This window comes from Hemiscyllium ocellatum, chromosome 31, assembly GCF_020745735.1.
Source record: "Hemiscyllium ocellatum isolate sHemOce1 chromosome 31, sHemOce1.pat.X.cur, whole genome shotgun sequence".
Classification (NCBI taxonomy): domain Eukaryota; kingdom Metazoa; phylum Chordata; class Chondrichthyes; order Orectolobiformes; family Hemiscylliidae; genus Hemiscyllium; species Hemiscyllium ocellatum.
The window spans coordinates 15,714,023-15,733,618 of record NC_083431.1 but is presented as its reverse complement, the minus strand read 5'-3'; the positions used below and the strand labels follow the sequence as shown (position 1 = coordinate 15,733,618).

At 43.5% G+C, this 19,596-nt stretch overlaps 1 protein-coding gene across 5 annotated transcripts in view; it reads right to left on the bottom strand.

The window, feature by feature from the left end:
- rap1gap2a (RAP1 GTPase activating protein 2a) overlaps nt 1-19,596 on the bottom strand; it is a 354,141-nt gene that overhangs the window by 109,043 nt on the left and 225,502 nt on the right. For all 5 annotated transcript variants that reach the window (XM_060848310.1, XM_060848305.1, XM_060848306.1 and 2 more), the window contains exon 3: nt 2,231-2,315. In XM_060848310.1, coding sequence (XP_060704293.1) covers nt 2,231-2,305 — 75 coding nt within the window. In that variant the 5' untranslated portion in view covers nt 2,306-2,315. The remainder of the gene's footprint in view (nt 1-2,230; nt 2,316-19,596) is intronic.

Below are 19,596 nucleotides of genomic sequence, written 5' to 3'. Positions count from 1 at the left end.
TCTTAGTTAGTCTGGGAGTACAAAGTGTAAAAATGAAGTTAGGATGCTTATGTTATTACACATACAACTACAAATCCCCTCTGGTAACAGGTTATTTCACAGAAACATTCTGACACCTTTTGTCATATTCTCCTGGCTTTCATCATTTCTGGAAATATTAATAGTTTAAACCAAAATTATTTTCTAAAAGTAAGCCACATTCAGCTAATTATCGTTACCTTTGGGTAAACTCAGAAGAGTTGCCAAAATAGCAAAGGGCAGAATTTGAATGCGGCAGGGTTTCCCATGACCATTTAACACCCTGAAGAGCATTAAATGTCTTTTAACTGGCCTTCTACCCAAACCAGGGAGCAGGGATGTCTTTGAGTGTTAGCTTTCTGGTGTCAGGAGCGCCACCAGGAGTAGTGGCCATGGCTGAAATTGCACCCAATCGCATGGAGAAAGAGCTAGGACTATTGGTACATTGATGGGAATGTGGCGGTGGTGTTGGTGAGGAGCAGATTTCACAGTGGGATCTGGTTTGGACTATAGAGACTGGGAGTAAAGGGGACACGTCAGGGGGATTGTTGCAGGTGACATGGTGGGAGCAGTTCTTCAGGGAACTTCCAATTGGAAAGGGAGACCATGACAGAGGCACCTCTTTACTTCCTGGTTGGAGACTCAGGCAGCAGGGCTTCCTGACCTCCACCCTATAGTTGAATAAATGCAGGTGGATGGGAAATGGACATTAATGGTGACTTGGCAGAAGCCTTGCCCACTGCCCCTTAAATCACAGCACCCATGGAATTGTATGAACCTCCCTGTCTCAAAATCTGCTTGTGGGGTAGTGTAAAATTCTGCCTAAGGAGCCAACAGTTCCAGCAACAGAATAATCAACTTCTCTTTGTCTGATCATTTTTAAGTCTTTCCTGGGATGTGGTTGTCATTGTTAGCATTTGTTTCCCATTCCGAATGGCCCTCAGGAAGATAATGATGAACTGCTGCAGTTTCATCTGTTACTGGAATACCCAAAGGTACTCTTAGGGAGGCAGTTCCCACACTCTGACCCAATGACAATGACAATTACCAACCAGAGATTCTCTAACAGTGATTTGAAATGAGACAAGCCTACAATGGCATAGTATCTTGTGGTGGAGTGGTAATGTCCCTACCTCTAGGAGGGATCTTGTAATGTAGTGGTAGTGATCCTATCAGTTGACTACAAGGTCCTGGTCCACACCCTACCTCTTCCAGAAGTGTGACATATGGACACTTTCATTAACCACAATGGCATGTGAACAATACAATGAGAGATCTGTTGGTATACTACAGTGCTCAAAAGGTGGGGTTTCATTTTAGCTACCAAATCTTATTAGTGCAGAATGGAAATTGTGCTTAAAATATTGCAGTCTTATGATCTGGCACTGTATTCACCTATTCTGAATTAGTTACACTGAAAGACAACGTTCAATTGTATAAGAACTCCATGCTCAGATTTGTCTAGTTTTCCTCTTGAAAGAAGGTCATTCTCGAGTAATCCTTATGAGTTCTGATCTCTTTGTTACGTAATAAATATGGAGCCCATGAAAAGGCACAAACAGTTTTATAAAGATAGAACCAGAATGAAATATTTCAACTGCTGACAAAGACTGAACAGGTTTGTGCCCTTTACTCCAGGAAAAAGAGGACTTTGGGGTCTCCTAACAGTACTTTGAAAATTGTTCATTTTCCATACAGGCCGTGATCTGTTTAAAAGGCAGGGCTGGCTTAAGAGAGCAAATGGCCTATTCCTGCTCCTATTACTTATTCTCGAATGAAGGGATTTGATAGGGCTGAGTAAGAGAATATGTCTCCAATCGTGAGGAACAGCAAATCTACAAGCTATAAATGTAAGATGGTCACTCGGGAAATCCTGTTAGGAATTCACAAGAAACACTGTATGCAGAAAATCACTAGAATGTGGAACTTGCAAACACAGGAATCATTGGGGTGGAGAGTGTTGATGCATTTAGAATGGATAAATCCATGGGAAAGAAAGGAATAGAAGGTATAGAACAGAATATGTAGAGCATAAACATCAGCATAGACCAATTGGCCCAAATCTCCTGTCTCGGTGTTGTCAGTCTTATATAATCAACTTAAACAGTACACATTAGGTGAGCTTTTCTCTGATTTAGCCCTACACAAATATGATAAAATATACAGTTAGTCCACGACTCATTGTGATGAGAATTTGGAGTGTTCTACATACCCGAGTGGATGGTGGAGCTGTGAGAGGTGGTGATAAGTGTGGTTCGAGGGAGCTTGTATTGGATCCATTTGCCATCTCTTGTTTCCTGTCAAAGTAAAAGAAAGTCGTTGAGAGTGTGTGAAAGCACAAAATATGAAGAGACCATTTAACCTATCAAGCCTTCTCTTTGCACAGACTAAAGTTAAGCAAATGAAACTGCAGGATATTTATCCCATCCCATGACATCCATGCCATCAATCTCTGAGCAGCGCTTTCCCCCTCCCCTCTGCAACAGCTCAAGAGCTTTGATCCCCTCTGAAAGGAGATACTTGCATTTTTTGAGAACTCTTTCAAGGCTCCTGGATGATACTGCTTTTATTTATTCATGGGATGAGGGTGCTGGAGGCTAAGCCAGAATTTGTTGTCAATTTACAGTGAGCTCCGGAGTTTCATGTAGACCAGACCAAGTAAGGATGGCAGTTTCTTTCCCTAAAGGACATCAGTGAACCAGACGGATTTTTCCCAACAATTGGCAATGGATTCATGGTCATCATTAGACTCTTAATTCCAAATGTTTTAAAATTGATTCTAATTCCACCATCTGCTGTGACAAGATTTGAACACTAGCTAGGCCTTTGGATTAACAATCCATTGATAATACTACTAGACCATTAGCTAGGCCTTTGGATTAACAATCCAGTGATAATACTCCTAGACCATTAGCTAGGCTTTTGGATTAACAATCCATTGATAATATTACTAAGACCATTAGCTAGGCCTTTGGATTACTAATCCAGTGATAATACTACTAGGCCATTGCCTCCCAATACATCCAATAAAGTACATTGTCTTAAAATTTGATCACAGATGGAATGTAGGAAATACAGCAATCAATTTGCAAAGAGCACACTCCCAGAATTAGCAATGTGATAATACCAGATAATGCATTTTTTCTAACTTTTGACCAGGACAGCACAAATCCCACTTCTCGCATTTGAAATTATGAGTGGAATCATTTATATTCAATCAGGAAAGAAGACAGAGTTTTGGTTTAACATCAAGAGGATAACATTGCTGACAATGCACTGTTGCTCTGTAGTTAAATTTTAATCATTCATGGGATATGGGCATCGGTATCAGCATTTACTGTTTATCCCTAATTGCCCAGAGGGCAGTTAAGAATCAGCCACAATGCTGTGGGTCTGGAGTCACATGTAGGCCAGACCAGATAAGGATGGCAGTTTCTTTCCCTAAAGGACATTAATAAACCAGTTGGGCTTTCCTTTACAATCGGCAATGAATTCATGGTCATATTAGGCACTTAATTCTTCTATTGAATTCAAGATCCACCATCTGCTGTGGCAAGATTTGAACCTGGGTCCCCGGAACATTACTTGAGTCTCTGGACTAACAGTTCAGCAATAACACTACAAGGCTATCACCTCCCCGCTGTGCTGGAGTGCAATCCTGAAGCTTGCCCTTAAGTGGGACCTTTAGTTTCAGAGGCAAGAAAGCTGCCTACTGAGCTGCAGTGCTACGTATTTGTAAGATAGAAAAATATGACAGGTACAGTTTATAAACTGTGTATTGTCTTGCATTAAGACATTTGCCAAACTCTTGCGCAAAAAGCTGCCTATTGTTGGCACAGGCTCTTAGCAACAAAGCTAATCATTGATGAAAGAATGACCCATTAACAAGCACATAAAACTGCTGATTATTTGCTATTTGTTTCACACCTGGAAATCACACGGCTCATAAACTCTCATTCCAAGCAATTTCTCCAACCATCGTTGCGAAAAGACAAGGAAGGAGACAAAGGGTCTGTTTCTAAGGCAATCTCATTAGGGCCAATTTATGGTTGGCTCATTGATTATCCACTGGATTATTTGTTTGCTTGCTAAACAAGCTTTTCATGTTCAATTCCACATCCCAAATTAATGGCAGAATTAAGAAAGATCTATCCTGGCCAATGTAGCTGCGAGAAACTTCATTGTGGGCTGCACATTCCTGTTGAAGGGCTGGTGTCCAAAACGTCGATTCTCCTGCTCCTTGGAGCGGCCTGATCTGCTGTGCTTTTCCAGCACCACACTCTCAGCTGCAGTTTGGGATATACTTTGCGCAATATGGGGATCCAATATAGCGCTCTGCTAAAACCTATAAAATTAGAAGCAGGGTAAGCATAAAGGACACTTCCATGTTTGGCCCTGATTTTCCATCTGCCCCCAAGTGTCGATGGGAGGTCCACATGTAAAATCTGAATTTTCCAGTGGTTGGGAATATTATGGAGGCAAAAGTGAGGACTGCAGATGCTGGAGATTAGAGTCTAGACTATAGTGTTGGAAAAGCACAGCAGGTCAGGCAGCATCCGGGAAGCAGGAGAATCGACATTTCAGGCAAAAGCCCTTCATCCGGAAGGAGGCTTGTGGGCCAGGGGGTGGAGAGATAAATGGGAGAGAGGTGGGACTGGGGGGAAGGTAGCTGAGAATGTGATAGTGGATGGAGGTGGGGGTGATGGTGGTAGGTCAGAGAGGAGGGTGAAGTAGATAGGTGGGAAGGAAGATGGACAGGTAGGACAGGTCACGAGGGCAGTGCCAAGTTGGAAGGTGGGATAAGGTGGGGGGAGGGAAATGAGGAAACTGGTGAAATCCTCTACGTTGGGGAGATAGGACATCTACTCGCAGAGCGCTTCAGAGAATATCTCCAGGACACCCAAACTAACCAACCCCACCGCCCTGTGGCCAAACACTTCAACTCCCCACCCACTCCGCCAAGGACATGCAGGTCCTGGGCCTCCTCCATCACCACTCCCTAACCACCTGATGCCTGGAGGAAGAACACCTCATTTTCCTCCTTGGGACCCTCCAACCCTACGGCATCAATGTGGGATTTCACCAGTTTCCTCATTTCCCCTCCCACCCCCCACCTTATCCCTTCCAACTCAGCACCGCCCTCATGACCTGTCCTACCTGTCCATTTTCCTTCCCACCTCTCTGCTCCACCCTCCTCTTTGACTTATCACCATTACCCCCACCTCCATCTGCCTATCGCACTCTTAGCCACCTTCCCCCCAGCCCCAGCTTCCTTCCATTTATCTCTCCACCCTCTTGGAGTCTAGTGCCAAAGAGCACCACCTTCTGTTACGAATAGGTAGTGCTGCATCTCTGGCAATATGCTTCCTCTAGCTGAACTCTTGTCTAAATATTAACTCTCTGGCTCCCGATCCCGACAACCGTCTGCTTCTACCACCCTGCCCCTACTGGGAGACCTCTGTTGCAACTGGGAAAACTGTTTGGAGTTCTGTGTGAGGGCTACATAGAATATGCACACACAGAAAAAGAGACCATTCAGGATTTGGAGTGTGCTGGTGATGGTGCGCTACCTGACAGGCCACTATCCCAACTGAGCTGCTGAAATTCTTTTCTCTAAGAAGTTTGTTTTGACCATCCAAAGCAGAGCTGTAGAGTACACATCCCGATTCCTCATTACCAGACTTGGGACAGTGAATCGACAGCCAATGAATCTGTCTCTCAGATAGGGTCAGATGGTAAACCAAGGGCTCACTGTATTAAAGATCCCACAATGCCACTTTCAAGAAGGACACAGGAGTTTATTCTAATGCCCAGGTCAATTTTATCGCTCAATCAACATCATTAAAATGATCTGATCAACCCTCCAATGCTGCTTGTGGGGACTTGCTGTCCTTAGGATTGTCTGCCGCATCTCTTACATTACTACAGTAACTGTCCTTCAAAATGTACTTTGTGATACACTGGTGTCACTGCAAGGCAGTCTGTAACTCCAAGTTGTTTGCTCTGCTCTGAAATCAGAATGCCCATGAACTCTGAAGAAGTGCAGCACTGTTGTGAAATGGATTTGATTAGTACTCAATGTCGCCTGAGATCATTCAACAGACATGATGAGAAAGGCCTTCTGAAAAACAGCGCAGTTTCTCCATCATGAGTGAGCCCTCACTCACCCCTTCACATCAACCATTCCCTCGGATTGCTAATGTGGACGTGGAACCAAGTTGCTGTAGGAATATAAGGTCTGATTGATTCTTAAAAGAAATACTGAAGTTTATCTGCTTATCCTTCTACAATTCCGCTGGAGGCATGATACAACAATAATGGAATTGTTGGCTAATTCAATCTTTATCAATTAATCCATACCAGACCCGGACACAAAGAAAATTCCCAGAGGTGGAGAGCTTTTGGACAATAACTTATCGAATGACATATCACAGATGAGTCATGTATTCTTTTCCAAAATGTGATTTTCTGAAGGAAGTCTATTTAATTTTAATTTGAATAAATCAACACTAACTACTTCCATTGTCTCCCCAAGGAATCAGCAAATGTACTGGAAATGAAAAAAAAAAGACTCAATTAATGAGACAAACCAGAAAAGAATAAAGATGGTGTTTTAGCCTCCTCCCAGACAGATAAAAACAAAATAATCCATTAACTTGCAGAATCAATCGGAAACCCTCTGGCACTCCTCATTGTTGGAGACTGGAGACTGGAGACACTTCCCACCATCTGTATTACAGCCCATGTTACATTGCAGATTTAACAAAGCAACAATACAAAGTCAAGACATCAGAGTTTAGCACTGACAATCTGCAGTCTTACTACCACTCAACCATCTGGGACCCGGAGGAACTTTAACCTGATACATATTGAAGACATTTTCGAGAAGGGTGAAATTTCCCAGTTGTTTTAAATATAGGATTTTTAATGTAAGAAGTTTAAAAACAACCCTAACAAAAAACTCAATGGGAATCATGGAGAGAAGCTCCCTTCCAGTCGGAGTCACAGGGAGCACCATGAAGATGGTTGCAGTTGTAGAAGACAATCATTTCAGTTCTGGGTCATCTCTTCAGGAGTTCCTCAGGGTAGAGTCTTAGGCCCAACCATCTGCTGCTTTATCAATGACTCTCCCTCATCATAAGGTCAGAAATGGGGATGTTTGCCAATAATGTACAATAATGTTCAGCACAACTCCTCATATACTGAAACAGTCCATGTCCAAATCCAGCAAGATCTGGACAACAATAGCTTTGGGCTGCCAGGTGGCAAGTAACGTGAACACTACACTGTGTTGTACAATGACCATATCAAACAAGAGGCAATCTAATCATCTCCCCTTGACAATCAACGGCCTAACCATTGCTGGATTCCCTAATATCAACATCAACATAGTTTACCATTGACCTGTAACTGAACTAGACAATCCATATACATACTGGACTACAAAGTAGGTCAGGGCTGGGATTTTGGTGGCAAGTAATAGATCTTCTGACTTCCCAAAGCCTAATCACTGTCTACCAGGTACAAGTCAGATATGCAATAGAATATGCTTTGCTTACCGGGGTAAATGCAAATCCAACAACACATAAGAGGTTCAACAGTATCTGGGACAAAGACGTCTGTTTGATTGGCAGACACTACACGCTACCAACAACATTCACTCCCTTCAATACCAATGTACAGTAGCAGCAATTTGTATCATCGAGAAGCTGCACTGCAAGAACACACCTTCAACGGCATCTTCCAAAGCCGTTATCTCTGTTGCTGAGAAGGACAAGGGCAGCAGATGCATGGGGATGCTGCCATGTCAATTCCCCTCCAAGCCACACATCATCCTGACTTACAATTACATCGCTGTTCCTTCACACTCTCTAGGTAGCAACCTGGAACTCTCTTCCAACAGGACGGTGGATGTGCCGACATTCTCATGGGCTGCTGCAGTTTAGGAAAGAGGTTCACCATCTCTTCCTCAAAGTTAATTAGGGATAGGTACTTAGCCAGTGGCATCCAAACTAATACAATTTTTAAAAAAGTAAAAAGACATATATGGTGTTTTCAGATACAATGTGTGGAATCTTGCCACCTTAGATTTTGTGCCAATGGTGAGGTGAGTTCCAGGGCAGGAACTTGACCACATCGGGATCGGACCTTCCAAGTGAATTTTCCAGAGGATGCATGATTAAGAACCTGCTTCAGGGATCGTCATTCCTTAGGGGTGGTAGGCAGGGTAAACAGGATTCAATGCACATAATTTGAAGAGCCATCAATAGCCTTCACAATGGCTACACAGGGATGTGTGTTCCAGTGGCGTGGATGAGATGCTTGTGAAGAAGGAAGGGAAATAATCAAGGTCTGTAGCCTGTTGAGTGGTGGGGGTCCTTGTACAGGAAATGCCAGCAATTTCCTTATCGTTATATATTAACCAGTAATCTAGAAACCCAGACGAATGTTCTAAGGACCTGGATTCAAATCCCACCATGGCAGATAGTAAAATCTGAATGCAATTTTGAAAATTCTGCAGTAAAAAGCTAGGAATGTGACCATTGTCAATTGTCATAAATAACAAACTAGTTCACTAATGGCCTTTAAGGAAGGAAATCTGCCATCCTTACCCAGTTTGACCTACACATGACTGCAAACTCACAGCGACGTGGTTGGCTCTTAACTGCCCCCTGGGTAATTAGGGATGGGCAATAAATGCTGGCCGTCATCCTGCGAATGAAGTTTTAAAAAATCTTTCATATAGGTTTGAATTACATTCCATCACAAGCCTCTGAGTTTGGAAGGTGTTAGGCCTGTTCCTATGCCTGGCTCCTCCTGTTGAGTGCCATCAAGTTCCAGACCTCAACAATCCCCACATTGCACTTGCCTCCTCTAAGCCCAAAAAATGGGAAGAGTGTAACATCCAGATGATGTCACTGGAATGATAATCTGGAGACCCGGCTACCGTACTTTGGAGATAGAGATTCCAATTCCATTATGGCAGCTGATTTTTTAATCTATAAAAAAATCTGAAATTGAAAGTCTCAGTAGTGATATTCGTGAAAGAACTATTGATTGTTGTAAAGACTCATTGGGATCACTCCTGCCCTTTGGGGAAGGGAAATCTGCCGTCCCCACCTGTTCTGACCTGCATCAGGCTACAGATCAATACCAATGTGATTGCCCCTTATTTGCTCTCAAGAGAAATGACGGGGTTTGACTACAAATACTGGCCTGGCCAGGAATTCCACATTCCATTAAGGATTATAAGAAGATTTGCCACGTTCCAGATGGGGTGTGTCACCCACTTAATGTTGGCAATTATAGAGAAAGCACGCAATGTTGTGAATGTACAAAACCAGCTGGTTTTAGCATTTGGGGTAGATGAAAGGTTAACACACAAACTTTCATCCTATTCTTCCCTCTTCAGGCACCAATTACCTGCTGTATTATTCTGTTTCTGTTTCAGATGTGCAATGTTTAAAAAAAACTCTTCTGTGAAGGTTTAAGACCTTTCATGATTACTTTGGTACTTTTAAAAAGCGTAAATATTGTATTAAATTGTTACAAATCAAGGAGGGAGATGCCTTTCCCTTAAATCACTTTTCTTTCCTAGGTCTATGTTAAAGCTAAACACACAGCATTGTAGCAGGATTCCACATGGATTTAATAGCCAAATCTCCAAGTCCTTTCCTCTTGGCCTGGTGAGTGGTGTCTCATCTCTGGTCACTTAATTCTGGTGGGACCTACTAAGAATGACAACTGTAGATATTTGCTGATAGTTTTAGGCTGGACTGTAATCTTTCCCTGTCATTGCGGAGTTAGCACAAGGGCCAGTCCTTTGTATCTGTCAACTGGTTCCTTATTTGCCCCCATTCCCCTTTAATGGGTAGAAAACTGACTCTATGACTCTAAAACCACAGATGGCAAAAAGGTACCCCCTCTCCCAAATCAGCAATGTTGTGACAAGGAGAGTAGCTACATATGTGAGGCACTGGGAGGGGCTGGCCAAGACACTAGGACAACCCCCAGCTCTGGATTTGTTACATTCGCTAGAACAGGCGGACATAGATGCAGTTTAATGCCTTGTCCACAAGATGGCACCTCCTGCCAAGCAGTACCCCCTCAGAAGAACACTGCTGGAGAATAGCCTATATGACATGATCCAGGCCTGGACTAGGGCTAGAATCCAAGACCTTCTGACTCAGGGATGAGATTCTTACCAAGAAGGTGAGGTTGGAAATTTCCTGGCATTTCAATGTCATGTACAGCACATGACATTGGCTCATGAGTATAAACTGTACACAATGCAAACCAGGAGGCCATTTGGTAGATTTTGAATCGTCTATCTCGTGAGAGTCACATTCTCTTCAGACACCTGACTGAGAGTAAATTGGACCTGTGGGCATTTCTTGACACATGTAATGTGCTCTGTGTATAATCTTTCACTTTAATGGATTCCAAATGCAGTGCTATTGCTGAAGGAAGTACTTATGGTCTCATCATCATTATCCAATCTCTCAAATACATCATGAAACTATTAGAGAAAATGAAATATTTCCAGGATTGGAAGTAAACAATCTATTTGTTGAAAAATGAGACAGAAACCATCCGTTCAGAGAGCTGGTTAACTAATGTTTTGTATTGAATTACATTCTGGAAAAACTAAACCATTCTTCCTTTGAAATATTTTGTGTCAGTGTGATGTTATTTCTCCTTCCATGATCCAAAAAGCTGTAATGGTATCAATTAATGTGTTTGTATGGATTATGTAAACAGGTTCCTCAGTTGGCTGTCCATCACATCTGGTCCGTTAAAAGCAGAGAGGTAGCAAAACATTCAGATCAAAAACAGGCACTGGCTATTTGTTATAAAACCTGAAAATGCCCAGACTGTGTTTATAGAGTGAAGGAACAGTTTGTTCTATATTGGTGAGTGGATTTTCTTTTTTTATTTTGGTGTCTGAGTGTTGGAGGCAAATAAAGCAATGATAATTCTGCGACGCCTGCTCAGCAGCCACCATTTTGAGCTGCTTGTCCAAAGTGAGCAGGAATGATGGAAGTGAAAGAAAGGCTGGTTTCTGGCTGGTGAAGCAGTGGCCATTGGTTTGGTTAGCTTCTTGAAAAGACTGAGATTGGCTTGGCTTCTTGACAAAACAAGTTGCGTCTTCGTCCGCACTGAGCAACGGATGTGGTAATTGCAGATGAGTGAACAATGTTGTGCCTGGGAGGGGCTCATTGACTTGGGCTTCAGATCGGGCAGCAGGCAAATTCAACTTATCACCGCACTTTTCAGGACCTAAGAAATGACAAACAGTGGAGAGACTAGCTGCAGGTCAGGTTTGGAATTGCAATTCCAGTCTATGTTTTTTAAAATTCATTCACGGTATGTGGATGTTGCTGGCTAGGCCTGAATGTATTGCCCATTGTCAGTTGCCCCAGAGGGCAGTTAAGAGTCAACCACATTATGTGATGTGGAGTCACATGTATGTCTGATCAGGTAAGGATAACAGACTTCCATTCCTAAAGGACATTAGTGAACCAGATGGGCTGTTATGAGAGTAGTTACATGTGCACCATTGATCAGGCTTTTTAAATTTTAATTTTAGTTTTTAAATTTTAAAAAGATTACTTTTTAATTTAAAAATTACAATTGGAATCTAAAAAGCCTGCTCAATTTAAGTTTCTTTTACTGAATTCAAATTTCACCATCGGTTATGGTGTGGTTTAAATCTATCTCCTCAGAACATTTGATTTAAGTTCGGGATTGCTAGTCTAGTGACGTTACCATTGCCTCCCCAAATTTATTTGGGTCTATTTCCACGCTTACAACATTTTCAGATTTAGTTGGACGTGTTTATCATCATGAAGCAAACCTGCTACATTTCTACAAGGAAGGCCTTGAATTAGAATTGCTGCATAGAATCAACTCAGCATGACACGTGTGGAGCACTATTTGTCTTCACGTCATCCATCCCTTTTCCCGCTATTAATAGTGTTTTAGTTATTGCTGTCCCTAATAAACTTTCTAAAGGGTGTCTTTGTTTTCTGCAACTATCAGCCCTTCACCTTGGGGGCAATCAAAAGCGTCACTTAACAAGTCAAAATAAAAACTGGAAATCAGAAACAGAACTTGTTGGAAAAGCTCAGCAGGTCTGGCAGCAGAGAAATCAGAGTTAACGTTTCGGGTCCACTCACCCTCCCTCAGAACCACTTGATAAGCCAATGCATGTTGTTTCCATTGGTCCCATTGCTGTTATTATTGCCGTGCAGTAATTCCCCAACACGCAGCAATTTTTATTTGCTTCACCACTCATTCCTGGTACACATTGGATAACGAGGAGAAAGTGAGGTCTGCAGATGCTGGAGATCAGAGCTGAAAATGTGTTGCTGGAAAAGCGCAGCAGGTCAGGCAGCATCCAAGGAACAGGAGACTCGATGTTTCGGGCATAAGCCCTTCTTCAGGAATGAGGAAAGTGTGTCCAGCAGGCTAAGATGAATGAGGAAACTGTGTCCAGCAGGCTAAGAACTTCCTCATTCTTGAAGAAGGGCTTATGCCCGAAACGTCGAATTTCCTGTTCCTTGGATGCTGCCTGACCTGCTGTGCTTTTCCAACAACGCATTTTCAACACATTGGATAACACAAATTTATTGTCACTTCAGCAGTTATAGAGTCATAGAGATATACAGCACGTAAGTAGACCCTTTGGTCCAGCTCATTCATGCTGACCAGATATCCTCAATTCTTTTTAAAGCTTATTATTGTCTACTGACCCTCATTCAAAGCATAAAGTCCACTGCTTAAAATCTGCTCTGCAAGAGTCTCCCAGCTAATATCTTGACTGTACAAGACTGATGTCATTATCTCATTTCATTCTCACAACATGAACTCGACCTGCCAACATTTCAGAGAATTGTTTCAAAGTATTCAGGTGCTCCAAGATATAAACTCAAACTGTGACAAGATCAGAAAAAAAATGTTATAGGGGACAAAAGCACATTGTACATTTTGCACAGGGTAATGCCTCCTCCTCCCTCTCCTCCTCCTCCTCATATTTCACCATGTTACTGACATTAATCTTATCGATCACTCTTTTATTATTCATGTTGTCCAAAAGCAGCAAGTTATTTCCATCGATTGCCCACTAGGAGGCTTTGATTCTTATTTCAATGGGCATCTTGGAAAGAAAACGAGGTTGAACAATATCAAAATTCACACATGAATTGAATTTTACCAAACAAATAATGGATGTGCATTAACTATTCCTCTCTCCTCTTCGAATTTTCAGCCCTTGCTGCTCCTTACATTCGCTCTGCTCCTTTCTATGAATGCCAAGATCTTCATTTTTTTCCATGAAGATTACTCATCCCAGCTCTTGGTAATCATTCCCTCGCCCCCGCCCCCCCCCCCATTACAATGACTACACATCCAGAATACTTTATTGGGTGTGAAGAGCTTAGAGACACTTTGAAATTGTGACAGCTGACAAGTAAATGCAACTTCCTCCTTTTTCTTAATTGTGCACTGCTGTCTGTGTACTTTTCATCAGCAACAGGAGCACCTTTGCCTTTGAAATAGTGTCACATTGACAATCTGATTCTGGAACTATTCATGCAGTCGTAACATTCATCGGTGCACAGCTGGCTGGACAAATCTAGCTTGCTATCTTTCAGCCACAGAGTTACTGTGCTCAAAGTAATCTGGGTGACTTCTGCCCCTTCTCGGTGGAATCAAACTGGGTTATCCTCCTAAATGAAACCCACCGTAATTTCCCTGCAAATAGATTTTCATTGTACTGAGAGGACACCATGGACCATTGATCTCCAGGTGTCTGTGGGTAAGATGAAACTCTTCAGCACCCAGCTATCCTCCAGCTAAACAATGCTACAATGCTCAACAGTGCGGGCGGCACGGTGGCACAGTGGTTAGCACTTCTGCCTCACAGTGCCAGAGACCCGGGTTCAATTCCCGCCTCAGGTGACCGACTGTGTGGAGTTTGCACGTTCTCCCCGTGTCTGCGTGGGTTTCCTCTGGGTGCTCTGGTTTCCTCCCACAGTCTAAAGATGTGCGGGTTAGGTGAATTGGCCATGCTAAATTGCCCGTAGTGTTAGGCTAGGGGTATAGGTGGGTGGTGGGTCGGTGTGGATTTGTTGGCCTGAAGGGCCTGTTTCCACACTGTAAGTAATCTAATCTACACATTTGAGTCCCACAATGCATTGCACACAATCTCAGGCCAACGTGCATGGCATACCAGCATCTTCTCATTCACTCATGAGATGTAGGTGTCGCAGGCTAGGCCAGCTATTTATTTATTGCGTTTTTGTAACTGGCCAGTGGAAGGTCAAAAATCAATAACTTAAAAGGGTTCAGAAAAGGTTTACAAGAAGGTTTACACCGTGGGCGGCACGGTGGCACAGTGGTTAGCACTGCTGCCTCACAGCGCCTGTAGACCCGGGTTCAATTCCCGACTCAGGCGACTGACTGTGTGGAGTTTGCACGTTCTCCCTGTGTCTGCGTGGGTTTCCTCCGGGTGCTCCGGTTTCCTCCCACAGTCCAAAGATGTGCGGGTCAGGTGAATTGGCCAAGCTAAATTGCCCGTAGTGTTAGGTTAGGGGTATGGGTGGGTTGCGCTTCGGCGGGTCGGTGTGGACTTGTTGGGCCGAAGGGCCTGTTTCCACACTGTAAGTCTAATCTAAAAATGTTGCCAGGGTTGGAGGGTTTGAGCTATAGGGAGAGGCTTAATAGGCTGGGGCTGTTTTCCCTGGAGCATCGGAGGCTGAGGGGTGACTTTATAGAAGTTTACAAAATCACGAGGGACAGGGATAGGGTAAATAGACAAGATCTTTTCTCTGTGGTGGGGGAGTCTAGAACTAGAGGGCATAGGTTTAGGTGAGAGGGGAAAGACGTAAAAGGAGCTTAAGGGGCAACGTTTTCACACAAAAAGACAGGCGTGTATGGAATGAGTTGCCAGAGGAAGTGGTGGAGGCTGGTACAATTGCAACATTTAAAAGGCATCTGGATAGGTATATGAATAGGAAGGGTTTAGAGGGATATTGGCCAAATGCTGGCAAATGGGACTAGATTTATTTAGGATACCTGGTCATCATGGACGAGTTGGACAAAAGGGTCTGTTTCCATGCTGTACATCTCTATGACTCTATAACATTGCTGTGGGTCTGGAGTTACAACTGGGCCAGACCAGGTCAGGACGGCAGATTTCCTTCCTTAAAGGAAATTCATGAACCAAATGGGTTTTATGACAATTGCCAATGGGTACATGGTCACCACTACTCTAGATTTTTGTTTGACTCAAGAACTCCCACCACATGGTGAGATTCCAAACCACATCTCCAAAACGTTAGCTGAGGCTTCTAGATTACTATGCCACTGATATTGCCACTGCACCATCACCTCCCCATTAGCCCCAGCCCTTTCTGATGGGAATGCAATTTGTGCAAAATCATCAAAGTTCATTATGTAGACCCTGGTTGTAGACAGGCAGAATAGGGACATAGCCTGGAGAATTTAATTTGGTTTAAGCATTAAGTGTCCCTGCAGTGGCACCTTGAGGAGGAGGGTGAAAAATAAAAGGCAAGGTAAAGCTTTGGAGTCATGAACTCAGAGGCAGTAATGGCCACCAGTTGGCACTGCTTACCCCTCTCCTTCACTCTCACATGTCTCGTGTTCCCCACCCTTTGCTTTCATGGCTCTACTCACGTTCCCAATCCCCTCCAACCCCACTTTCACACAGAGGCCATAGCACTTCCAAAATGGGGTCACGGTGGGGAGAAAGGTCAGGAGGCACTGATGTAAGGGAAGTTTTGAGGCTTAATGGGGTATAAGCACGACTTGTTTTATCCAAATGCAGTTCCAACTGGCACCCAGCCTGTTTGCAGGGAGCCCTGGGTGACAGTTGTTGCAATATTCAACCAACCCAAAACTGACATTCCATTCTCGATCATGGTCATAGGTTGCAGCTTTAAATATTACAGAGTTGCTTTGCTGCATTTACAAACAGCTCAGCAACATTGTCAAAAGACATGAGAAACACCGGAAAACATGTGCAAAGAATTCTAAATCAGGAATGTTAACCTCAAAGGAAAGTCTAAAGTCTATACAGTTTGTGGTCATGTTGGGGAGGCTGGGGTGGAGGTGGGTAGATTGGAAATTCTGGCTGGCAGGTCTTACAGGTTGCTAGTGGGAATACAGCAGGCTAGTGGGAATTCTGCTGTATCCAGGGACACTTTCTACGGGAAACAGATGGTGGGAGTTTTACTTTGGCAGAGACGCTCTTTGAGAATCAGAAGTATGCCATAGCAGTGATGCAGTCAGTGCAAATGAGGCAGGAACGTGGTTAAAGGGACATTGACCCTGGCATCTGAAAAGAATTGATGATGACTTGACAGATTTGTCAGTCCTGGCACAGGGTCTGAACCAACAAGCCTCTCAATCAGAGCCATCAACCAAGTCAAATTGATGTCCAAATGTAACATAGCTACATTCACTTCAACCTCCAAGAGTATGACATTCATTTCCACCTGTTAACACTTCCATTTGCAATTCTTCATGATGGACTTTGAAGGAAAGGCAGCGAACTGAAGAAAATTCCACGGTGACACAATTATGAAAAATGTTTTAGTTTGATTATGATCTGTTTGTAGTTTGGATGTTGGGTGAGGACTGGCAGTTAGTGAAAAGTAAATACTGTTGGTTGTTAAATGCCAATCAGTACTGGGGCAGGGAACCTAGTTACTGTTGTGGTTCTGTTCGCCGAGCTGGGAATTTGTATTGCAGACGTTTCGCCCCCTGTCTTGGTGACATCCTCAGTGCTTGCGAGCCTCCTGTGAAGCGCTTCTGTGATCTTTCCTCCGGCATTTGTAGTGGCATTGCAACACAAATTCCCAGCTCGGCGAACAGAACCACAACAACGAGCACCCGAGCTACAAATCTTCTCACAAACTTTGAACCTAGTCACTCATTGCCGAAGTGATTGAAACTTGTGCGGTGGTAGCTCACCCTGAAAGTGGGGCCCTCACAGTAAAGAGAGCAAAAGGAAAGAGGGTCTGTGTGGCAACCTATGGCAGCTCAGTGAAAATGAAGTCAGTCCTATCAATGAAAACGATCTGAGGTCATTACCTTGCTTATCGTTTGCTGCTCCAGCCTCAGGTTTTCATTGTGAAACATTGGGAGATGGAAGTCAACTTGGACAAACCCTTTTTTTAAATCAAGCGAACTAAAATAGGGAGGGAGTAAAGTTGCTGAGAGATATTGGCATAAAGGTGGAGATGTTGGCATGGGACTGGAGGTGTTGGAATAATGTTGAGGGTTTTGGTATAGAGCTGGGTTTTGGCATTGGGCATGGGGTTGGCAAGAGAGAAGAATGAAACACTGTGTGAGTGATCTATTGATATCCCTTTGTGTGTCTCTCAGCTTTTGGAATTGGCAGACAGCCACTTTACCACGTGCACCCAGTTGACTATTGCTGCTGACTAAATAAATGGTCTCTAACAGATTACTGAGGATATTTTGCAGAACTGTTCTTTTCACGAGTGCCTCCATGATTCAAACAGTCTGCATCTTGATGCCAGCATGGCCCCCATTGACCTGTATTGTTGGGGAGAAGCAGCTTGATCAAGTGATACGGAACACAAGCCCAGAATTTACACAGCCTCCAGATGTTTGAACTGCAAGAGCAAAATGAGATTGGATTACCAACTTCAAATCACTTTAGTGGGTTGGACCCCTTCATTAACGGACTGTTAATTGGAATTGGCTAATGCAATCAATTTGGAATCTATCCTCCTGTGCACTCTGTTTAAGGGGATGTGCTAATACTCCCAGGGAAGCATTTGTGTGAGTGTAATTTGATCACGCAATAATTTGAATATAGTAAATATATTGTAAAACGTACACAGGACAATTTGTGCAGCAGTACATAATAGTGGGATACTATTCCTTGAGCTTTACGCTCACATCTGCAGATTGATGGCATTAATAACTTACTATGACTTAGGCCTGATGACTGTGACCTTATCACAACAACTTTATTAAGGAATAATTTAGAATCAAATCTACGAAATTTGGTAGCCTATATGCATCATACATATTGATTGACCATTTCAATTTGTTCAGAGAGCCTCTTAATGTACTATGAGTTGCGGAGTCATCAGATGAACAGAGCTTCCCATCAGGATTGTGAAAGAGAGATGCTGTCATATCCAACTGACATGTAATGTGCTCAACATTGTTCACAGTTCACTGGCACCTTCACACACAGTGGAGGACAGTTTTGGCAAATGTTGTGCCACCTGCCCTTTGCAAAGTATTACACCCACAGGAAGAGTTTAAAATGAAAACTCATTTTACTCGTACAGCGAGAGAAGGAACTTTGCGAGGCCAACGTCTAGACTCCCGTGATGTCCCTGTTAACTGCCTGACATTCAGCTACAGTCAAATATTTACCTTCAGAGGTATATTGGCTTGAATTTATCCTCTTGACCAAAATCCAGAAAGTACCACCGATACCTGGTTAGTTATCGTGTTATAGTTTGCTGTGTGCAAATTGTTGGCCATGTTTCCTACATTGCAACAGTTGCTGTCATCCTCAAAATGCATCCTTGACTGCAAAAGGGTTTTGGGATGTCTTAACATCAAGAAAGGTGCTATATAAATGCCAGCTTTCCTTTCCCTTTTTACATGTGAAGAAGGTCGCAGACAACTAAGTTCAAAGTTCAGTCAGGATATGAACATATGAATAATGACGGACAGGAAAGCCATCGCAAAGCCACTGCTGTCGTCCCAATGCTGGCCATCGATGTTCCTTCTGGTCGGGAAACCATGCTTGAAAGGTCTCACACACCAACTGACGTGCAGGCACACTGGCTTCCAATTCTGGAAGTCACTGCCACACACTGACCTCAGAGGTAAATGAGGGGAATGTAGCTGTCTACCATCTACAAGGCATAAGTCAGAAGGATAATGGGATACTGTATGCTTGCCCGGATGCATGCAGCTCCAACAACATTCAAGAAGCTTGGTATCACCCAGGATGAAGCAGTCCCAATGGTTGGCACCCTACCTACCTGATCATTAACATTCACTCCCTCACTAATGCACAGTAGCAGCAGTGTGTACCATCTGTAAGATGCACTGCAGCAACTCACCAAAGCTCTCTTGACACCGTCTTTCAAATTCAGAACTTCTACCATTTAGAAAGACAAGGAAGCAAATATGTGGGAACAGCATTCCCTGCAACTTCCCCTCCAAAACCACACAACCCACCAAATCCATATATGCCTTTCCAACAGCACTCCGGAGGTGTCTACAACCTATGGACTATAGCAGTTCAAGATGGCAGCTCACCACCTTCTCAAGTTGAATTCCCCTCACCTGAAGCAATGAAACCTAGCATGGCTTGGGGATGGAGGGGGTAAGTGGTGACAGGGAAGGACACCTGGCCTACTATGGTGTCCCTGCTTGAGTGATGCAGGGTTATGTTCCATGGGGATGCCTCCCACAGTCGAACAGCTTTAAAAAAAAAGTTGGTTGAGTAAAGCAGAGCAGGAAACCAGGTGCCCAGGCTTCCTGTCAGTGTCC